General features: G+C 45.3%; 1 protein-coding gene, 1 long non-coding RNA gene and 1 other non-coding gene across 4 annotated transcripts; all 3 read left to right on the forward strand.

Annotated features, from left to right (window-relative positions):
* Positions 1-1,022: 1,022 nt before the first annotated feature.
* On the forward strand, positions 1,023-6,106 carry LOC109157154 (BTB/POZ domain-containing protein POB1-like). 2 transcript variants are annotated; one of them, XM_019305064.1, is made up of 7 exons: positions 1,023-1,068; positions 1,318-1,564; positions 2,453-2,605; positions 3,719-3,840; positions 3,977-4,040; positions 4,558-4,837; positions 5,058-6,106. In XM_019305064.1, the coding sequence occupies exons 2-7, from the start codon at positions 1,348-1,350 to the stop codon at positions 5,866-5,868; spliced, it is 1,647 nt and encodes a 548-aa protein (XP_019160609.1). In that variant the 5' UTR covers positions 1,023-1,068; positions 1,318-1,347; the 3' UTR covers positions 5,869-6,106. The 2 variants fall into 2 exon arrangements, with proteins under 2 accessions (XP_019160609.1, XP_019160608.1); XM_019305063.1 differs by lacking the exon at positions 1,023-1,068 and having other exon boundaries at positions 1,149-1,564.
* An 11,566-nt stretch (positions 6,107-17,672) lies between these two features.
* Positions 17,673-18,792, forward strand: LOC109157090. The gene is made up of 2 exons (XR_002050170.1): positions 17,673-17,744; positions 18,508-18,792. It is a non-coding gene; the product is annotated as an uncharacterized LOC109157090 (long non-coding RNA).
* A 4,253-nt stretch (positions 18,793-23,045) lies between these two features.
* On the forward strand, positions 23,046-23,118 carry TRNAK-CUU. The gene has a single exon. It is a non-coding gene; the product is annotated as a tRNA-Lys (tRNA).
* The last annotated feature ends 542 nt before the right edge of the window (positions 23,119-23,660 follow it).

A 23,660-nucleotide genomic window follows, 5' to 3' on the forward strand; every position in this document is an offset into this window, starting at 1 on the left:
GCTCCGGAACATACAACACGTTGTTCAACATCAGTTCCTTCTCAAAAGTCATCTTTAGAACTACCTTGCCCATGCCTTCCACATCAGACTGAGCATAGTTTCCATCCACACCTTCTCGCCCTCAACAATCTGGAAAGTTCTAAACATATCACGGGTGCAACAGAGATGCCGTGTTGCACCGGTGTCGATGAACTACTCATACTGGTTGGAGCCCACAAGGTTCACCTCAATCACCATGGCCAAAAGGCTTATCTCGGCCTCCCTCTAACTGCTTTCCCCAACTACATTAACCTTAGAACTCTTGTTCTTCTTCCTAGGAGCCTTGCAAATCAATTTGCCACAATTGAAGCATTTATCGTGAAACTTGGTATTTGCAACGCCTCCCTTCGGACCAAGCATTCACTTGTCCTTCTTAGCACTCTTGGAGCTTTTACCGTGTTCCACAACATTGGCCTTAGCGCCACTAGCGACGGTACCCTTCCCATCATTATTCTTTTGCCCTCCTCAATCCAGAGCCAGAGGATCAACTGCTCCAGTTTCATCTTCTTTCGCTTATGCTTAAGGTAATTTTTGAAGTCCTTCCAAATTGAAGGCAACAAGTAGATTATAGACGCCATTTGAAAGGTGTATTTAATTTAAAATTTTAATAATTTTTGTAAATTTTTTAATATTAAAATGTTTTTAAAAGTTTATAAATGTTAGTCATACCAACTTTTATAAACCCATACAATGTTTGTGAAAGTCTATAAAGATTATATGAAAGTCATTTCAAATTCACCGCTTTTAAAATTGTTGAAAGTCTATAACAATTTTAATTGAATACAACTCCTAACTTTTTTACGTTAGTTTCCTTTTATATATGAAAATGTTTTAAAATAAATTATTTTAAAATTAAATACCACATAAAAATATTAAATACTATTAATAAAATATGTGAAAGGTAAAAAGAATTTTAAAAAAAAATGGTAAAACAATATAAGAATGGAATTGTCATGTATTTTGATCTGAGAAGAAGCGATTGCAAATTTCATAACCATTTCTTCTTCTTCTCCTTTATCTCCTTCAAAGGTAAATAAAAGTAATCCTTTTTTCGTTTTATCTTCTTTTTGTTGATATATTTAGAAAATCCCTAATTATTATTATTGTACAGAAAATACACAGAACAAAACAAAACATATTGCCCAACTGATCCTCTCCGGACCTTCTCCAACCATTCTTCTTCGTCTTCTTCCTTAATTTTTCCTGCAATAATTCGTTGTTTAATTATAATTTTTTTATTTTTTTTTGGTGATTTGGTTTCTTCATATGAAAAACCAGAACGTGGACCTTTTTGATCCACGCACGGTGATGGACTCGGATTCCTCTCCTGCCGATCACCACGGGTCGGGCTCCGAATCCGACTTCGCGTTCGCCTTCAACGACAGCAATTTCTCCGACCGGATCCTAAGGATTGAGGTCCTGCCTGACTTGCCGGACTCCAAATCCGACGGCGAGGGCTGCAGCAGCATCGTTGATTGGGCCCGCAAACGCAAGCGCCGCCGAGAAGAAATCATGAAGGAGAATGGTACGCTTTTTTGTGTTTATTTTCAGTGTGCATGATAAAACATTCAAATTTCATGTACATATTCCGGTAAATTAATGCGAATTTTGCAAATTGAGGATCGAATTTGAACATTTTTTATGCTTTAAACCTGAAACGAGTTGCTGCTTGAGAAGATTTTATGTGAAATTAATTAGAGTTTCTGTCGTTTAATTATCTAAGCTTTACGTTAAGATTGGTGACTTTATCGTCGGAGAACATAGGTTGTAGTTTTTGGGTACTTTACTTGTCGGTCCCTGGGTTTTAGGGTGCTGGCGGTTGCGGAGGTTGAGGGAGAGGATCAGGTGAAATTCTCTGCTCCCTGAATATGAGATTATGGAGATGCACATTGGAATTCTAGGTTTTAGGAAATGACTATTTGATGGAAATAATACTTCAGTGTTTCCTATTAACCAATGTCGTGTTGCTGATCTATTTGCTGCTTATGAGTGTTGGCACTTGGCAGTCAAGACTACCTGCTAATCAAGGTTGCTTAAGAAGTACCTTTCGTTGTAGTGATATACCTATGGCACCCTGGTTTATTGCCAATCAGTAGATATACTGTCACTAATGGAAAAGATAATTCGTTAATTTGTTGCCTGATAAGGGAGACAATCTTCAGTTTGTTGTTTTTCTTGACTAATGGCAAGCATTGGTAGTGTGAAAAGATTCTCTAATCTCTCACTCACTTAGAAAGGTAGATGCCATTTGTGGCTCATCTGGAAAAGCATAGCTAATTTCACACCTATCATTAAACACTGTTTGTCTCTTTTATATAAGGTTTCGTGTGAGTTTCTTAGTTAGCATTTTGTCCTTTTCGCTTATTCCTTGATACATTTCACCTAAATGACCCATATTGTTTTTCCTTGTCAGCTGTGGATGTCGTCTCGCATTGTGAGGAGCAGGTCTTGAACTGCAACATGTTGGATACCGAAGATGGCCCTGTATATGAGAATCTAGATGAGGAAGCTGTAGCAATGGTCGAGGAAACACCATCTGGCACTGGAGATATGGCAGATCACCCTGGTAACAATTCACTTTCTTGTGTGGACTTCATTTAATTTTGTGTTCTTTGCATCACTTTAAATCAAGAGCTTGACTGGTTTTCTCTTAAAGGATCAAGTTTGACTGAATGAAAGATTCCAATTTCTTCGTTATAATATAAAAAAGGGAAAATGGTCAAATAGGCCCTTGAACTTTGTAGGATACAACAATTAAACCCCTGAACATTTAAACGTTGCAATTAAACCATCAAACTCATTAAAATGGGTCAAATATATCCAGTTTACCGGTAACCAACAGGTTACTGATAAATCTACACCGTTGACCACTTATTGCCGTTGACCGCCGCCAAAATCCACCGCTGATGACCGGATTGGTCGCCCTCCGGAGAGGCGACCATCTCCGGAGAAGGCAACCAGAACCTGGTTGCCTTCTCTCCTGGAGATGGCGACCAGGTTCTGGTCGCCATCTCTAGGAGAGAAGGCGACCAGGTCGCCATCTCCAGGAGTTAAGGCGACCAGAACCTGGTCGCCTTCTTCTCCGGAGATGGCGACCAGGTTTGGTTGCCTCTCCAGACTGCAGAGGTGGCGACAAGATTTGGTCGTCATCTCCAGGAGACAAGGCGACCAGGTTCTGGTCGCTTTCTCCTGGAGAAGGCGACCAGATTTGGTTGCCTCTCCGGAGATGCGCGACCAAAACCTGGTTGCCATTTTGGTCGCCTCTCCGTAGAAGCCGACCAGTTTTGGTCGCCTCTCCTGAGATGGCAATCAATCCGGTCATTGGTAGTGGATTTGGAGGGCGGTCAACGGTGTAGATTTACCGATAACCTGTTGGTTACCGGTAAATTGGATCTATTTGATTGATTTTAATGAGTTTGATGGTTTAATTGCAATGTTTAAATGTTCAGGGGTCTAATTGCTTTATCCTACAATGTTCAAGGGCTTATTTGACCCTTTTCCCTATAATAAATATCAAAGATCAAGAGCAAGAATTAACTGTTCCATTTTAATTCGACCACTATGCTAATTGTCTCATTATGCAAATAAAATAACAAATAAATAATGAAAATTTAATCCTAGAGTATTCCCTCTATTAGTTGGTTGCATAGCTCTATTACTAATTTAGAGGATTTTGTAGATGAGGAAGCTGCTGAGGGCAATGACTCATCATCAAATATGGACTGTTCGAATGTCCTTAGAGTTAAAACCATACACATTAGTTCTCCAATCTTGGCAGCAAAGAGTCCATTCTTTTATAAGGTTTGGGATTTTCCATGCGGCTCTGCTACATTTATATATTGCCTTGTTCTTGTATTTCTCCTTATCATGTTTTTTCTTGCCTTGTAGTACTTCATGTCATCCCTTTCTTGTTAACTGTACTTTTCATTATTTGTAGTTGTTCTCTAATGGAATGAGAGAGTCTGAGCAGCGGCATGTTACTTTACGGATCCATGCCTCTGGTAAGCAAGGAATATTCACTGGCATTTTTATTTTGTTTCTGTCAAATTCATTGTTCACATTTCCTTTTTATTACATTTCAAATATTGTCTACTTCCTCAAATAAACATCTAAAATAATTCTACTTTCCTATCATACCATTCTAATAAAAGTAAAATGTCAAAAAGTTATCCACTTTTTATGGGCAGAAAGAGGAAAAATGTACTTTTCTACTATACTTAAAATATATTCCTACATTAGATAGGACAACCAATTTGGTATGGAGGGGTGTTCTTTAGTAGTTGTAGTAGTACTTTTGCTTCCATAACCTATTCCTCTGTGAATAAAGACGGGATCAATCCATATTCATGTCTGTTTGACAAGTACACGACTTTGGTGCTTGGACATTAGCCCATAAATGATATAGTTCATTCTTTTTCACTGATCTTGGCCTTTTATTGCAGCATCATTTGTTGTTATTATTTCCTTCTTGTATGCAATACTATGCAACATAAACTTACTGTGTTATAATTGGAGCAGAAGAAGCTGCCCTCATGGACCTGTTGAGTTTTATGTATAGCAATACTTTATCAACAACAACTCCTTCTGCATTGCTTGATGTGCTGATGGCTGCTGATAAATTTGAGGTTGCATCATGCATGAGATACTGCAGCAGATTACTGCGAGATCTACCCATGACTTGTGAATCAGCCTTGCTCTATTTGGACCTTCCTTCTAGTGTTTTAATGGCTGAAGCAGTTCAGCCTCTAACTGATGCAGCTAAGAAGTTTCTTGCTGCTCGTTTCAAGGATATAACCAAGTGAGTTTCTCTTTCAAGGAATTTTATACTTTTCTCACCATCTAGATTATATGTCAAATCATTGCCATGAGATTTGGTTAAGTTCTGTGCTACAACTCCCTTGCTTTCTCCCAGCTTGGGACCAGTTGTGTTAAGAAACCTAGCCGGAGTTTGTTTCTCTCCCTTTTAGGGAGCAAACTTGGTCTCCTAATCATAATTGAATTCTCTAATCTTTTCTCAGGTTCCAAGAGGAGGTACTGAACTTGCCTCTTGCAGGAATTGAGGCAATTCTGTCTAGTGATGACCTTCAAATTGCTTCAGAGGATGCTGTCTATGACTTTGTATTGAAGTGGGCCCGAATCCATTACCCAAAGTTGGAGGAAAGGCGTGAAATATTAGGCTCACGTCTTTGTCGCCTCATTAGGTTCCCATTCATGACATGCAGAAAGCTGAAGAAAGTTCTAAGTTGCAATGACTTCGATCCTGAACTTGCCTCAAAAGTCGTACTCGAGGCTCTCTTTTTCAAAGCTGAAGCACCATATCGGCAACGTTCCTTAGCTGCTGACGAAGCCAACATCTCATTCCGTCGCTTTGTGGAGCGGGCATACAAGTACAGACCAGTAAAAGTTGTCGAGTTTGAGTTGCCTCGTCCACAGTGTATCGTTTACCTAGATTTAAAACGGGAAGAATGCTTGAATCTGTTTCCTGCTGGTAGAGTATATTCACAGGCCTTCCATTTAGGCGGGCAGGGATTCTTTCTGTCAGCCCATTGCAACATGGATCAACAGAGTTCATTCCACTGCTTTGGTCTTTTCTTGGGCATGCAAGAGAAAGGATCGGTATCATTTGCAGTCGACTATGAGTTTGCGGCTAGGACTAAGCCAACCGAGGAATACGTGAGCAAGTATAAGGGGAACTACACGTTCACTGGTGGGAAGGCCGTTGGCTATAGGAACCTGTTTGGTATACCTTGGACTGCATTTGTTGGTGACGATAGCCATTACTTCATGAACGGAATTCTTCATCTTCGGGCCGAGCTGACCATCCGATAATGCCTTGTCTGACAGCAAGCGCTATTTCTTTCAGTTCAGACAGGGCTTTGCACAACGGGTAAATGTTTATTGTAAACCCCAGTTAGCATTGTAACTGGTTAGAGTGAAGCATGCTGTAGTTTCGGGTGTCCTTTAAATATACATATATGTCATGTGTATGCTGCATTTAATGTATGTATTTTTCACATGTCATAATGCATCCTTGACACTTTAATTCAGCATTTCCACTTCTTTCAAAGCCTGAGTAATTTGGTATTTACACTTTATGACCTTCATATCATCCAAGTTTTTGTGCTTGTAAACCAAGTCATTTTTCAAGGGGGAAATAGTGTTTTTTTTTTTTTTTTTAAAATCCAAAAGTTGCTGGGAGGGCATGGTGTAATGAAAATGAACTTCTTTTTTTTTTTTTTTTTTTTGAAAATGAACTTAAAATTCTTGATTTCTTGGTTAAAATTGGTTATCCATGATTTTGGTATTTTTCTCCTTTCTTCGTTTGTACCTTGTAGAGTGTTTTTCAAATGGGAAACTTTTCCATTTTCTAAAAAATAAATAAATAAAAAGAAGTAACGAAGATGTAAATTTGAAAGGAGTATTTTTCCATTTTTAGTTCCCTTGAGTTAGTTTTCTCACATGGTTATCAAATTCATTCCACGTCTACTCTTTTAAATTTACTACAAGACAATTATGTGAATTATTTAAATTTAAGATCATTATTGTATGGAGCATGGTTCATACAATTGTGTGGACCATATACTATCAAATAATGTATATTCAGTATACAAATAATGTATTTTTAGTATATTAAAAATGTACATTGTATTCAGGAAAAGTACATTACTTGAGTACTGGAAGTACATTATTTTGTATAATGTACATTCAGTACACAAATAATGTATTTTTAGTTAATTAAAAATATATCTTTTGTTATGGTCCACACACCACTGTGTAGACCATGTTCATGACCGGATTTTAGGCCGTGCAAGGTGGACAACAACACATGACCTCAGTTTTTAGAGGGTCCAATATTTATTTTTGACCTAGCTACTTAAGAAATAAAAAAATCTACAATTAGTGTTAAAACTCATAAGTTTGATCCCAAATCACTTCTATCTCTTAATAATTAGGAGCTAATTAATTGAGCATGACAAAATCATTTTGTTCCCCAATGACACAGATGATGTCTCAAGTCTTGAATCTGCAGAGATAACTTGAAACTTGTACTATTCACCACCAATACCGCCTGATAAATTGATCCAATAACACTGGTAGGGAATATCCCGACCGACATAGCTTCACCACGACCAAGGAGCCTTTGTCTCTTTTTCCTTGTCTTTGCAGGCAACAGGTCGGGCTCCTCGAGAAGAACCCGGTCGTATACCGACCGGGAGTTGCCCGAGCGACGGTGTCGGCCACCGAGCGGTAGCCCTTTGGCGAAAGAGCTGACGAAGGACACGTGGCGGCTCTTTACATCGACAGGCAGGGCACCCGGGAGGATGACACGTGGTGGCTACGTGGAGGACATGCCGAACGGCTGGAATCTTGTCCCCGGCATAGCGGCTATAAATACCCACAGTAGCTACAGTGTAAGGGACTTTTGGACGATCGATAGGTTGTTGTTAGAGAATCCCGACCGCAGTCAGTCGGTACTCAGAGCAACCAAGTAGATTGTACTTAGGGCTTTTACCGTGATCAATAAAGATATTTACTTGCTTTGATTGGTCTCGTGTTGTTATATATTGCTTACGTAGAATTAGCAGTATCATTTTGGCGCCGTCTGTGGGGACCCGTGCAAGAAACCAACGTCTTGACGAGCACCCGATCACCATATCGACATGTATCCGTGGGCACACAACAACTTTGCCGACGACCAGGCGGACGCGGCGAGCTCCTCCGACCACTATGCTACCCAACAGCAGGGTCAGACGATGGACCTCAACCTCAACCTCTCACCACCGCATCCGTCAAATACATACCCGGCCGCCCAGCAGTCGGTGAATTACATACAACCGGGATACCCACCACCTGGTCTGCCATACCAGCAGCAGCCGATGATGTATCCCGCCCAGTATCCGTACCCGGTCCCACCTCTACCGTATGGGTATTGGCCAGGCCAACCGATGTGCTACACTTCCCCGGTTGCGTATCCACCGTATACGCCAGCTTATACAGCTCCAGCCGCCGCCCCTCCAGTACAACCGACCGCACAAGTAGAGCCGCAGCGTCAGTCCGCATCCCGGGCTCGACGCTCGGCTCATTCGCGGTTGGGGTCGGGGGGTGCTGACGCGATGGAGGCACCAGCCCCGGCCGTTCTAGCGGAGGATCCTGGAGAAGTTGCCCGAGCGGTAGCTTATGATCGTCTTCGACCGGAGATGCGCCAGCGTTTGGGACCCCAAGACCCGGACCGCGGGCAAGAAGACGTACAAATGCAGGAAGTTACCCACGAGGCTTCATCCGGGTATAGCGGGTCGAGATCTCACCGTCGGCGACGCGCTCGGGATACAGCCCAAGCCGCTCAAGCCGCCGAGCTCAACGAAACCCGAGGATTACTTTATAACCTTCAGGCGGAAGTTGCGCAGCTCAGGAATGCGTACCCTGGAACGCCCCCGGTCAACCAATCAACCCTGCACCAGACGCCTTTCACAGCAGCGGTAATGGCCCAGCCTTACCCGCTCGACTTAAAGGTCTCTGGAGAGAAGAGTTATGACGGACGGGCAGATCCTGAGGCCCACGTGAATGATTTTTTCAGCAACATGATGCTGAAGGGCGTTTCGGACGCCGTGATGTGCAGAGCCTTTTACTCGACCCTCACCGGTCGGGCAGCAGAGTGGTTCCGTACCCTGCCACCGGGGTCGATCGACAAATTTGAGACCCTGGCGATCAAATTTGTGAGGAAGTTCATCACTTCCAAAGTGGTGAGGAAGTCCTACATGTATCTCGAGAAGGCCAAGCAGCTGGAAGGGGAGAGCTTGACCGATTTCCTCATCAAATGGAAAGCGGCGGTTGGGGAGGTCGAGCCTATGGACGATGCGACCGCCACCCACATGCTTCACATATCTCTCCGGGCGGGACATTTGTATCAGGACTTCATCCTACACCCCCCGACCACTTACGAGGAGGCCCTTCGGAGGGTCACAGACTATGCCAACGCCGGCGAGGCGAATGCCGTCAAGCGTTTGCAGGAGGTCGGCTCTTCGTCCCGTAAACCGGCCGGGCGGGCGGAACATAGGTCGGGAGATGACAACCCCCGATCCCGCACCAGGCCTGGAGAATTTACGGCCTTGAACCGGTCCGCAGCGGAGGCCATGCAATACGCCCAGTCCTGCAATCTCATCAAGCTCCCCCATCCCGATCGAGACGGCCCTGACAAGAGTAAGCACTGTGCTTACCATCGATGTGCTGGGCATGACACGGAGGAGTGTACCCACTTGCGCCAATTGTTGGAAGATCTGCTTAACAGGGGAAAATTGGACAAGTGTGTGGGGAAGAGAGAGGAAAACAAAAGGAACACCGATCGGAGGGATCATAGACGTTCCCATCACCGCTCCGATCGATCTGGGCAAGACAGAAGGGATGATCGTTATGACGACCGACGGGACCCCGACCCTCCGTCCGGCAGCCGCCCGTCCGGAAAGCCTACCATCCACGTCATTTTCGGTGGGCTGGAAGATGCTTCCCGACCGCGGGCTAATTGCCCGGTCGCAATAGTAGATTCCCGCGGAACTGGGAAGAGGCAGAAGATGGAACCCATAACCTTCACCCTTGAGGACCAACCTACCAGCAGTGATCACGGCATGGAGGCGCTCGTGGTCACGATTGACGTTAAGGGGACAGACGTCCAGAGGGTTATGGTCGACACGGGCAGCAGTGTGAACGTCCTATACTTGGACGTGTTTGAAAAGCTTGGCCTCGACAGGAAGGAGCTGACTCCGGTCGGTGTACCACTGTCAGGGTTTACCGGGGCTCTTATCTACCCCGAGGGAAAAGTAACGCTCCCGGTCGAGATCGGCACGCCTCCAAAGTCGATCCAAACGGAGCTGGAATTTGTTGTGGTCAACCTCCATTGCGTCCACAACATTATCTTGGGCCGACCCGCCATTATGAAGATCGGTGGGATAATTTCTATGCCCCACCTGTGCATGAAATTCCCCACCCCCAACGGGGTCGGCGTGGTCCGTGGCGATGTCCAGTCCGCCCGGAAGTGTTACACCCGAGCGGTCAATAGACGTGACTCCGGTCCATCTTCCCGGGTGAACACCATAGCCAAAGAGGAGGCTAAGGAACGGAAGGAGCAGCCTGAACCTTCCGAAGAAATTGAAGAAGTTCCCCTGTCCGAGGACCGCCCGGACAGGAAGATAAAGATCGGACGAGCCCTCACCCCCGAGATTCGAGCGGAAGTTCTGGCCGTGCTCCGGGAGTATGCCGATATCTTTGCATGGGGGCCTGAAGATATGCCCGGGATCGATCGGTCGGTCATTTGTCACAAATTGGCCGTCGATCCCGCAGCTAAGCCGGTCGTGCAGAAAACACGACACCTCTCTTCCGATCGCCGCGAGTTTGTAAGGGAAGAAGTCAAAAAGATGGCGGCGATCGAGCACATCCGTCCGGTGGTCTATCCTGAGTGGGTGGCAAATATCGTTCTTGTTCCTAAGCCCCCAGCATGGAGGATGTGCATCGACTTCACGGACCTCAACAAAGCATGTCCGCTCGACCCGTATCCTCTACCGAGCATTCATCAGATGGTCGACGAGACGGCCGGGGCCGAGTTAATGAGCTTCATGGATGCCTTTAAGGGATACCATCAGATCATGATGCACCATGAAGACGAGAGCAAGACAGCCTTCGTGACACCGGATGGGCTGTATTGTTACCGAGTGATGCCGTTCGGCCTCCGAAATGCAGGAGCGACCTACCAAAGGATGGTCAACATGCTCTTTGCCGATCTACTGAGCCGAACGATGGAAGCTTACATCGACGACATGCTGGTCAAGAGTCGGGACCGATCCGATCACACTCGGGACCTTCGCGAGTGCTTCCAGATCATGAGGAAGTACCAGTTGCGACTGAACCCGACCAAGTGCACATTCGCGGTTCAGACCGGCAAGTTCCTCGGCTATATGATGACCAAGAGAGGAATCGAGCCTAACCCGGCCAAAGTAAAAGCGATTCTGGACATGCAGCCACCTTCCACCGTTCGGGAAGTCCAGCAATTGACCGGTCGGTTGGCAGCCCTCAGCCGGTTCCTCTCCAAGCTAGCCGAGCGCGCTTTACCTTTCTTCAAGGTATTGCGAAAGGTTAATGGATTCGTCTGGGACGAAGAGTGCCGAGCGGCTTTTGATGAGCTGAAGGAATACCTCATGTCACCGATCGTGCTCTCAAAGCCTGAGCTCGGGGAAGAGCTAGACGTGTACCTCGCCGTGTCCGATCGCGCAGTAAGCGCAGTGTTGTGCCGAACCGATCCGGAAGGGGTCCAGCGACCGGTGTACTATGTAAGCCACGCGCTACATGGTCCCGAGCTCCGGTACTCCCGGCTAGAGAAGGTCGTCTATGCCTTATACATTGCCGCAAAGAAGTTGGCTCCCTACTTCCAAGGTCGAGCAATTCGCGTGTTGACCGATCAGCCGATCGGGCCAGTCCTCCGAACTGCTTCATCATCAGGCCGCCTAGTCAAATGGGCGTTAATGTTGACCCAATACGCGATCGAATACCGACCAAGACCGGCTATTAAAGGTCAGGCTCTTGCGGACTTCTTGGTTGAGTGCACCGCCCGGGATACCCGGCCCCCTGAGGTTGCGGATCCCGAGGCTGAGTGGTGGTCGCTGGCTACAGATGGGTCGAGTAGCAAAAAGGGGGCAGGAGGAGGAGTGGTGGTCACGAGCCCGGAAGGATTCAAGGTCTATTTTGCTCTTATGTACCAGTTCCACCCGACCAACAACGAAGCCGAGTACGAAGCATTCGTTAATGGTTTGCAGTGCGCTCGGGATTTGGGGGCTGAATACATCTGAGCTCAGACGGACTCCGCGCTCGTGGTCGGGCAAGTTCTCGGGGATTATGAGATCAATGGAGAACGTCTGCAGCTTTACCGAGATCTTGCCATGGAGAAGCTTGCTCAGTTCCGGGGGTATACCGTCCGACACATACCCCGATTGGATAACGCCGATGCAGATATCTTATCCAAATTAGCTCAAGACGCCCCGGAACACATGTCGAAGATAGCTCGGATCTTGGTGATCCCAAGACACAGTATTCACCGTCTACCGGTCAATCCCATCCAACCGGTAGATGACAGTTGGATCACCGATCTGAAGGAGTACCTCGAGCACGAGCGCCTCCCAGACGACCCGCAGCGTGCTCGGAAGGCCAAGCTAAGAGCCCCAAGGTTCCAAATCTTGGACGGTCGTCTATATAGGCGATCGTATGGAGGCCCCCTCATGCGTTGCTTGACCGCATTTGAGGCTGAGTTAGTCATGAAGGAACTGCACTCGGGAATTTGCTCTTCACATCAAGGAGGCCGATCCCTGGCCCGTCGTATCATGCTGATCGGGTACTATTGGCCGTCCCTCCAGCTAGATTGTGAAAAGTTAGCTCAGGAATGCGAGACGTGCCAACTGTACGCCCGGATGCCTGGACGACCGGCAACCTTCTACCAACCGGTCACGACCGCAATTCCCTTCGCCAGGTGGGGGGTAGACATCTTGGGCCCCTTCCCTCAGCTCTCTGGTCGAAGAAAGTTCGTGATCGTCGCTATCGATTACTTCTCCAAGTGGATAGAAGCCGAGCCCTTAGCCACGATTACCTCTCAGCAATGTGCTCGCTTCCTTTGGCGCAATGTGGTTTCCCGCTTTGGTGTGCCCGTGCATCTCATCAGCGACAACGGCCGCCAATTCGTGAGCCAATATTTCCAGAACTTCTTGGCCACGATCGGGACGACTCACGTCCGGTCGTCGGTGGCTTACCCTCAGGGAAACGGTCAAGTGGAGAACGCGAACCGGACGATTTTGGAAGGTCTGAAAAAGAAGTTGCACTCGGCTGGTCGTAGTTGGGCCGATGAGTTGCCATATGTCTTATGGACTTATCGGACGACCCCGAGGGAAGCTACTTTGGAGACCCCTTTCGCCTTGGTTTATGGAGCAGAAGCCCGACTCCCGATCGAGGCTTGGATCCCGACCAATCGAGAGAGAACCTACAATGCCGAGGAAAATGAACATGCCATGGCGGTAGATCTCGATGGGGTCGAAGAAAAAAGAGAGCTAGCCGCTCGGCGCATAGCCGAGTATCAGAAGCGCGTCAAGAGTTCTAAAGATGTTCGGGTCAACCCTCGTTATTTTCAGGTCGGAGACTACGTTCTACGACGAAGGGAGGCCAGTCAACCTCTAGAGGGTGGAAAGCTAGCTCAGAACTGGGAGGGGCCGTATATCATCAGTGCGATCATACGGCCAGGAACATACCGACTGGAGACGACAACTGGTCGGGTAATCGAGGGGACTTGGAATTCCGAGCACCTCGTTATGTTTAGGCATTAAGCCTCTTTTTTTGTAATCTTTGGACGAAGAGGGGGCTTTACCTGCGTGTGGGTCCCGGTCGTCATTTGTAATTAAACCCCTATGTTTGTAAATATTTACTCAACCGCCTGCGAGCGGGAAAGATTAATGTATATACGATCGGTGATTGCTCGACCGTTTGCATACGGCGGCCCGATCGGTTATTTTCTGTATCTTCACTGCGTGCAGATTAATTTATCTTCAAGCTACACCGACCGGGCGAATCTATCGACCGGTCAGATGCGCTCCACATCGGCGGACATTCGAGTCACGCCATTGATCGGGGAAGCTAGGAGCTCACAGCATAATTCCCCGATTCGTCCATCTTCTGTCCACTATCGCACCCACTCGTGCCTCGAAGGCACGATAGTGTGGGGGCTGGGATATATGAAGTGTTGATAGGCCCATATCGCTCGGTATATCCTGACCGTGGGGCTTGTATATGAAGTGTGATAGGCCCATATCGCTCGGTATATCCTGACCATGGGGCTTGTTTTTCGAAAATTCGTCAAGACCTGGGGACCGGGTCAACTTGGTCGGATAGGTCAATATTAGGACGAATCTATTTTCAGGAATTTCGACAAGGCCTGAAGATCGGATAAACCTGATCAGGTTGGCCAGTTTGATGTCGAAATCTCAGACGCATGACCGGGCTATAAAGCCATAAGGTCGGCTGTCGAACGGATCGAGCAGTGCAAGGCCGGGCCAAAAAGGCCACAAGGTCGAGCAATAAGGGTCGGCGTTTACACGACTAATGATAAAAATTCGAAAAGAAAGAACGAAGCGGTGGGAGTAACAAAAATAAGTTTCATTGATATAATGGAGTGCCCGGTACAAATCGGGACCGGGCTCCCGATCAATGGTCCTTACAAAAAAGAAGAAGAAGAAAAGAAGCCTATTCTACTTCTTCGTTTCCCGAGCTCCGGCAGCCGTATCCTTTCCGCTCGGGGTGGCCGCTGAGGTTCCACCGGGCTCAGCCGTTCTTTCCTTCGGAGCAAAGGGAGAGGGGCCGGGATCAGCTAGGTCGGGAGGAAGGGCAGATAGTACGAGCTGGAGGTCGTCGCCTTCGAGGGCTTCCCCCAACCGTTTTTGGGCCTTTTCTAGCATCTTCCTTTGGCCGGCCTTAAAGGCCCACCGACCAAAGGAGAGAATCAGGTCCTCCCCGACCTTGGTCCTCCAAGCAGCTGTAAGGAAGGCCGAGCCGATCTGGTCGTCCTTAAAGGCCGAATGGGCCAGCTCCTCCGGGCTCTCCAGCCGGGTCTTCAGCTCCTTGTTCTCGCCGATAGCCCGCTGGGCGACCTTCTCCGCGAGGGCCCGGTCCTCCTCGCTCTTCTTCAAGGCCTTCTGGACCTTCTCGAGCTCAGCTTGGAGCTCTTTAACCTCCAGAAGGCGACGGGCGGCCGTCTTCTTGTGGTGGTCAGCCTCCTCGGCCAGCATAGCCCGGCCCTGAAGGAGTTGGGCCGCTCGGGAGATCTGCGAAGGCGAAAATAGACGGGTCAGCCCGATTGAAGGCACTTGCACAAAAAATGAAAGATGGATAGTTAAAGAAGGCTTACCTCTGCTAGGTCGTAGCCGATCCTCTCGGCTACCTGGGTCGGGGTCATCTTCCCCAGATCTTCCTTGGCCCGCCCCGCATTGCCAATGCGGGCCAAGATGGACGAGCCGTCCCTTTCTCGCCCGACCGAAGGGCTCGGGCTTCGTTGCTCACGGCGGCGTTTTATGCCGCCCACCTCCTTCACGCCCTGCTCGGGCACCTTCTCTTTTCCCCGGGCGACTTTCACCCGGGTGACCAGGACATCGGAGGGCTCGACGATGAAGCCCTCGCCCGTCGTCACGGTCGAGGTACTCAGCGGTCGGGCCAAGGGGACCTCCTTCTCCCCGGCCGGCTTCGCCTTGCTCTTCTTCTTACCGCCAAGGGAGATCTTGGCGGGCGGGGGAAGGGGGGCCTCTTCTTCACCGAAGTCTGCCATAGCTGCAAAACAAAGAGATCGTTAGTGTAATCGAGGCATAAAGATGAGTCGGGAGGGTTAGCTCGAGTTAAACCTTTCTTCGTTCGCCTCGCGGGTTTGGCGACCGTCACGCCCATCGGCACGGGCAGATACTTCTCCTGCAGCTCGTATGTGGGGGGCGGGAGTTGAGCCGCCTCGAGACTTTCAGCCGTCCGGAAGATTGTGTATTCGTGCAGCTTGCTCGAAATCCGGCTGACCGTTTCCCTCAGCGCTTGCGTCTCGACCGGCACCACTTGTTTCCGAAAGTGGGTGCTCCAAGCGCGATCAACCGGGAGGATCCAGGGGTCGTATTTGAGGGAGAAGATCCTATTCTTCCACCCCCTGTTGTTCCCGGGCAGGCCTTTGATTGCGCACATATCGGCCCGGGATTGCAGCATCAGGAACCCGCCTCCATAATTGCCCGGGAGAACTTTGACCTGGTAGATGAAGTTGAACAGCTCCATCGTGCAGGCGGCTTCATGCCGAGCGCATATCTGCGGAAAGCAGGCGATGATCCGGTGCGCATTAGGGCAGATCTGGGCCGGGACGACCCGGTAGTAGGCTAAGAAGGCATTCAGGAGGGGGGTGAAGGGAATGGCGATCGGGGCCATCAGGGAGTCGTAGTGCATCCCAATCCATTTGCCCCGATGCCGATCGATGACATTCCCTAACTGCCGGCTCGTGTCAAACTCTACCCGACCCGCGAGCCTTTCGGCAATCCTAGCCGCCTCGCCCTTGGTTAGCTGACTCATTTGTTGTTCGACATTCTCGCTGTTCAAGAATTCGAACTCCGCTACGGCTGGGGCGGCTGGCCCGGCCGTGTCCTCTTCGGCCGGCTCGGGAGCAAGACTCGGGTGGTCCCCAACCACCCGGGTGGGCGTTTCCCTAACGCCTTCGGTCGGGGATCCTTGTCTCCCCGACGTGGTTCCTTCTTCTTCTTCCTCGTCGGAGCTCCCCGATTCGCTTGAGCTAGAGCTCGACGACCCGGATGAGCTGGACGACGTGTCTTGTGCGGCGGCCTGCTCGGGAGCTGGCCCCGGTCGGCTGGTAGCTTCGGGGGAGTAGGACATGATGTCCACCTCCTCGTCGCTGAGGTGCTCGACCTCCTCGTCGTAATCCGCGATCGATGCGTTTTGACTGTCAGAGTCCGTCATTTCAATCTACCTAAAGGTCGGTCGGGGTTAGTGAAGGACTTAAAGTGTCCGGGACAGTTAGTTGACCTAGCAGCTCTACCTAACATGGAAGTGTAAAGAAAGGAGAAGGGCTAGAACCTTACCGAGTGAAGAAACTTGGAAGTGGATTTGAGCTTTTGCTTTGCTTGGTCGGATTGCCGATCTGCTGCTCGGGACTCTCTGAGGGTACCGATTGCTTCAGAAGATTGAGGAAAGTTCAAATGAGGGCCTCAAGGGCCTATTTATAGGAGGGCATTTAGGCGGGAAAGTTGTCCACTTGCGCGACACGACCAGCGCTGATTCCGAGGCAACGGTTGCAGTCGCCGAGGCCGGCAGTGGCCGACACGTGGCGGAGAAGGGAATGACAGCTGGCCGGTCGGTTTAGCGGCCGGCGGTTGGGTTTCTTCATCCCGGCCCATTTTTTCCCGGACGATCAAAAAGGCCCGGGCTGGGGGGCTCTTGGTAGGGAATATCCCGACCGACATAGCTTCACCACGACCAAGGAGCCTTTGTCTCTTTTTCCTTGTCTTTGCAGGCAACAGGTCGGGCTCCTCGAGAAGAACCCGGTCGTATACCGACCGGGAGTTGCCCGAGCGACGGTGTCGGCCACCGAGCGGTAGCCCTTTGGCGAAAGAGCTGACGAAGGACACGTGGCGGCTCTTTACATCGACAGGCAGGGCACCCGGGAGGATGACACGTGGTGGCTACGTGGAGGACATGCCGAACGGCTGGAATCTTGTCCCCGGCATAGCGGCTATAAATACCCACAGTAGCTACAGTGTAAGGGACTTTTGGACGATCGATAGGTTGTTGTTAGAGAATCCCGACCGCAGTCAGTCGGTACTCAGAGCAACCAAGTAGATTGTACTTAGGGCCTTTACCGTGATCAATAAAGATATTTACTTGCTTTGATTGGTCTCGTGTTGTTATATATTGCTTACGTAGAATTAGCAGTATCAAACACCCTTCATCTCACCTTTCATAAACTCATTACTGTATTCATATTCAATCTCCACAAATTACAACGCCAATGCATCTAACGCAATAATAGATATAGATTATTGGCACTAAGAATCCACCTCGTGATCGATGTAATTTTTGTTGCAGCTGTTACATTGGACGCTGCAGCTTCGATGGAGATCACCTGGCAATTCATTGTGCGGGGCTCAGGACTATTGGTATGTATGTTACTTTTAGTTGCCCTAGCTTTAATTTTAATTGGAAGTAAATTGAAGTCGGAACTGTGATTTTTGTATTTAGCTAGTGTTATACCATTCATACGCATACTTATTTGAAATAAAAATAATATATTTTACGGTATTAATTTTAAAGATTGTATTTATACTTTTGGTAGGGCCTTATTTATTTATATAAGAATGGAAGCATAAAAATCCAAAAAAGGGCCATAACCATAACCATGTTCCACACAATAATTTGCCATTTGAAAAAAATTGAGTTCACTAAATAGTTCGAATGAATTTATTTAATGGCCTAAGAATATTTCGAAATTAAAGATTTAAAAAATAATAATAATAATAATAGTGTCGTGTACATATTATATTCTCTTTTTCAAGCATTTGGCTTGTATGGAATCCCATGTGTGGCGTTGTCTATGAATCAGAATCTTAGATCGTAGATTCTTCCACCAATTATGGATTCAATAGGCTTATCATAATGTGGAGGAATATGATAATAATGTCAGCCATTGGCATGGGCGGAGTCAGAAATATCATCCAGTGAGTGCGAAAGATTAAAATAGTAAATAGGCCACTCCCACTAGGAGTCAAATTTAAAATTTTGTATGTGATTATCGAACCAACAGCCCGATCAACTTGATTAGGATTGCGGGTTCCACATGCGCTTATGGCTTTATTTTATCTTCTCAAGTTTTCTTGCTTCTTGCTTGGCATGTATTTTGATCCAAGTGGCTTTTGTTTGCAGTCCAAGTTCCCTACTCTAAATGCAATTGCAATATACAATTCATGCAAGGAATTACCAGAATTCCAAGCCTTTTCACCACAAAAGCAACCTGATATGATGCTGCATTGTGAATCTTGCCACCATCCAGCAGAAATTTATTTCTAAAGGAAATTGAAGCATTTTTTGGTTTATCTTAAAACTATATTCTTGTACTGAGACTGTCCACATGCTATGGTTTGAATATAGACTTTAACTGTGGTTAGTTTGTGTTTATGCAATCAATGATGGTATTTGGTTTTGGATCCTCCTACTAATGTATTTTTATGACTAAGTGGTAAAAGTTAGGGCATTTTTGGATCAAAATTGCATTCTAATCTGATAAAGACCTTTATCCCAACCAAGTTGCATAATCTTAAAGGGCCTGTTTGGTAAAAAATTGGCCTATAGGTCAATTTTGGCTTGTTTGACCACTATTGATTGTTTGATTTAGTTAAAATATTAATAGAAATGTTTGGTTAATTAGCTTTTTGCAACTCAAAAGGCTAAAATTTCAAAAAGCTACTCCAAGCAACTTTTTCAATTAGCTTTTTGAGAAAAGAAATTATATCAAACAGCTATCAGTTAACAGCTAATTTACCAAACACTTTTCTACAATCATCTAATGTTATCAATTATTTATACCTTTTAATTAACACAATCAGCTAACAGATAACAGCTATCAGCTAACATCCATTTTACCAAACAGGGCCAAAAAAATCTTCCCAAAACTCCTCTTCTACCATAACTATAAATCTATTAACAATGTCCAGATTAAAGCTTCTAGAAATAACCCAACATTTCACCAACAAACAAGTTGCCCGTCTAACTCAGATCAATAGAGCGCAAGGCTCTTAACCTTATGGTATGGTCGAGGGTTCGCCTCTATGTTGTAGTTTTGCTTTCTTTTTGCTGACCCATACACCTTCCATGTTTCAGTTTTTCTTTAATTTCTAATTAGTGCACTGTGAATCTTTCCATTTCTAAGCATATATATGATTGGATGGAGGGGGAACCCAAACAAAACGTCTACACAAACATAACAATTCTCTAGGCCTAAGGGATTCTCATAAAGTCATCATAAACAATCTAACGAATACTCTCCAATGTATATGGATGATATCAAACCGCTCTCACTTGATAAGGCAAGTAACTCAAGTGAAGAAACAATTGAATATATAATTCTAGACTAGAATTGCAAGGCTTCCAGAAAAGGAAGCCCTTCCAAAAATTCTCTAAGGCTTAGGGTGAACCTAAGCCATAGAGGGGGTTTGGAAATAGTTTTCAACCAGCAATAGACGCGCCTCGGTTAAAACCTCACTAGCTGCGTCATTGCCCCAAGCGCAAAGATGGTTATATCTGCCTGCTCGCCTCTCCTTTTATTCTACGCTCACTCCCTACCCACTCCTCAATCAATCGATGTGGTACACAAAAACACAAAACCTTGAGCTCCGTTTTCCTTATAACTTATATCACATCTGCAAAAGGCATCAGAATTTCTTTCCAAAAAAAAAAAAAATAAAATAAAAAATGAAGCTTCTCCCCAATTCCAAGTCCAGTATAGGGATCAGTGAATGCTGAAATCAAGTTGAAATCTCTGCAAATACATGGATAGTCATATAATGGGCAGATTCGTATTCAAGATAGAGCTAAATGGTTAGTTGCTTCGTGGTTGAAATATAATCTTGGACATTATGAGTTAAGTGATCACCAGCCAGTAGTGAAGGGTCTAAAGTGTAGTAGAAGAAGAGGATGCCATGAGAGTAGAGAAGGTGATAGATTGGGTTTTTGGGCTGCTAGGCATGCCATTTTGAACCATCACTACAGAAACACAAAGATCTAGTGTTGCTTCTTTAGTGCTGTTTATTCTGACGGTTTCATAAATCGACGTTTGATGTTACGCTTAGTGTGGGAAAGACATCAAGTGTAGGTTTTAATTATCTTCTAAATTCCTCGAAAACTAATGCTAGATTCTAGATTTTTTGTAGAGCGTAATCTCTCCACGATTTTAACTAGTAGGAAAAGAGTTTGTAAACCATATGTTTGCCATAAAGCAATGTTGCAGAAGACCCTAGGCGCTAGTCAGGCGTTCGGGGGCGCCTAGCGCCTAGGCGGCCGAGTAATCTGAGTATATCGTCTTCACTTTTAATTTCTCACTCAGGATTAGGAGTTGTTAGATTGTTATAATCCCCCAAACTAGTCAACTGCATATGTTAGATGGTTAGTTGAGTACATGACTTGGAGAAATATAAAAGAAAAGTAACTGAGCAGGTAAAAAAAAAATCACTCGATCGATTTGGGCACAAACTCAATCGAGTTAGGCGCTCAACTCAACTAAATCGACGCCTAATCAGCCAATTAGTCAGTCAGTTGACTAAAAACTGCCTAGGGCTAAAATTGCCTTGGCCTAGAGGCACCTAGCGCCTAGGCGACTGCCTATGCCGATTTCTACAACATTGCTAATTTGCTATAAAGAATGGCACTACCTGAAAGCGGGAGGCATTGAATACTCTTTGACTTTACTTCACTTACATCTATCTATGGACGAATTATTAATTTTGGGCCATTGGCTTTGCTTCATTTGTTGACATTTTCATTGTCCCCTAACTTGTCACATGATCACCATCTACCTCTAGTTTATAATTATGAAAATTTAAACTAATAAGATAGTATGTAATTTGTAAAATTTTATTCTTTTAAACTAATCAACACAAATCTGCTTTTCTCATTGCACCTCCATCATATCTATCCCTTCCTCCCTCAGCTCGAGCTTTGCGCTCAACTGAGTGGTGGCCTGTTGCTTCAATTTCATTTCATTCTCGATCGATCTATCTCGATCAGCCTGCTTCTGCTTGTGAATTATGGAGAAAATAAGACTCATCATCACTCATCAAATAACAGGAAGAAGGTTGATAAAAATGGAGTGCAGGGGAAGATAAAGGACCACAAGAAGAAGGACTCCGGCAATAATGTCTGCCAGGGACGGAGCCAGGAATTTTGTTGAGGGGGGGGGGGGGGGGGGGGCGAAATAAGAACGGATTCAGAAATTTTTTTCAGTAAAGGCGAAACATTAAAATAAAAGAGATATTTAAAAAATAAATAAATAAATTACCTAAGAAATATAGGTGTAAATATTATTGGATATGGGGGAAAAATAAAACACATCAAAACTTTATAAAAATATTCATAACAAAATATGAAACATAATTAATTTGATAAAATAATTTAAATATATATATGTATGTATTTGTGTATCAACTATCAAATATTAAAAAAGCTATTAAAACGTGACTGTGTTAAAGCCATAGGGAGGGAGCCAAAAAAACTGTAAAACTATATTAACATCTATAAGATTCAAACCCCTAACCTTTATTATAACCAAATGCATGCTCTACCAACTAATATAACTCATATCTTATTAACAATCAACAGTTTTTATATACTAATACTCAAAAATGTACTATATATACATATATATACATACAAAAATTATACATGGGATGGGGGTGGGGGTGGGGTGAGGGGAGGCAGCTGACCCCCTCCCCCCCCCCTCCCCCTTTGGCTCCGTCTATGATGTCTGCACCTTTTGCAACACTGGATTCCTGACTCTTACAATATTATCTGAGCACCGCAACAACAACAACTGCACTGAATTTAATGCTGCTTTTAGATAGATTTTTTTTTTTTTTTTTTTTTACATATATATAGTCAATCTAGTGTTTGGACCTTCTTAATGTTTTGGGTGGGTTCACGGTTGAAAACCAGGCGATTTTTCGATCACTGGAAAGTGGTCGAAAATCGTCAAATAAAATTTTAGGGTGTGTTTGGAAACTCGGAAAATGATTTCTGAAAATCATTTTTCGGGTTTTTGGTGTTTGGCTGTGTAAGGAAAATGCCACATAGTCAATGGAAAATGAGACCTCTTTTTCGAAAAATGACTTCACCTTTTTTTTGGGGGAAGTCATTTTTCATTCTTTGTTCTTTCTTCTTTTAAAAAAAAAAAAATTTATAACTTTTTAATAGATAATAATATTATTTGATTTCAAAAATATAAATATTTTTGTATTTTAAATAAAATAATTAATTATATAAACTGTTTAATTATATAATTCTACCCCATTTTCCAGAAAATGAACCAAACACACAAAAGATAGTTTTCCGCTTTGTAGCCAAACACGAGAAAGGAAAATGTTTTCCGAAAATAACTCATTTTCCAAAAAATACTTTCCAGAAGTCATTTTCCTGCTTCCCAAAAAAAAATAATGATTGTTAATCAACACAACTAATTTTTAATATCAATTTGGTTGAATTAGATATACAAATTCTATTACCTCTTTAATAACTTTAATAGTTCTAGTAAACCCCCCATTACATCAGCATGTCTTTTACATAAGAATTGAAAATTTTTGAAAGGTAAACATTAACCAACCAAATAGTTTAAGACTTGAACTAAAAAAACTCGAAGAATTAATAACACTTCAGACCAACAATTTAATAAGTAAACTACTGCTTTCAAAACAACTGCCCGTCTAGCTCAGTTGGTAGAGCGCAAGGCTCTTAACCTTGTGGTCGTGGGTTCGAGCCCCACGGTGGGTGCTTTTTTGACATTGGCTGCAGTTTCAGTTTCGGCAGAAAATGAACACAAGAATGCGCTGCCCCATGTACTCATTATTAGGACTCTATGTATATGAGTCTGTTTAGAACTTCTTATCCTTGTCACACTGTGACTCTCTACTTCTTATCATTGTCACACTGTGACTCTCTATTCTATATATTCACATCTGATCTCATTGTAATCAAGTTCAGAAAATATAATACAATCAGTTCTCATCTGGTATCAGTTAGCTAGGGTTTTGTGATTCATAAAATTAAGAAGATGCAGCGCTGCGATGGCAACCTTAATTACCGTGGAGGTCAGCAACGTGGCTTCGATGATCCGTGTCAAATCTGTAAAGGTTTCGGCCACACAGGAGTCAATTGTTTTTGGCGCTATGATGATCCGTGTCAAATTTGTAAACGTTTTGGTCACACGGGAGCCAATTGTTTTTGGCGCTATGATGATCCGTGTCAAATTTGTAAACGTTTTGGTCACACGGGAGCCAATTGTTTTTGGCGCTATAATGATCCGTGTCAAATCT

The sequence above is a fragment of the Ipomoea nil genome, unplaced genomic scaffold (assembly GCF_001879475.1).
Source record: "Ipomoea nil cultivar Tokyo-kokei standard unplaced genomic scaffold, Asagao_1.1 scaffold2761, whole genome shotgun sequence".
Classification (NCBI taxonomy): domain Eukaryota; kingdom Viridiplantae; phylum Streptophyta; class Magnoliopsida; order Solanales; family Convolvulaceae; genus Ipomoea; species Ipomoea nil.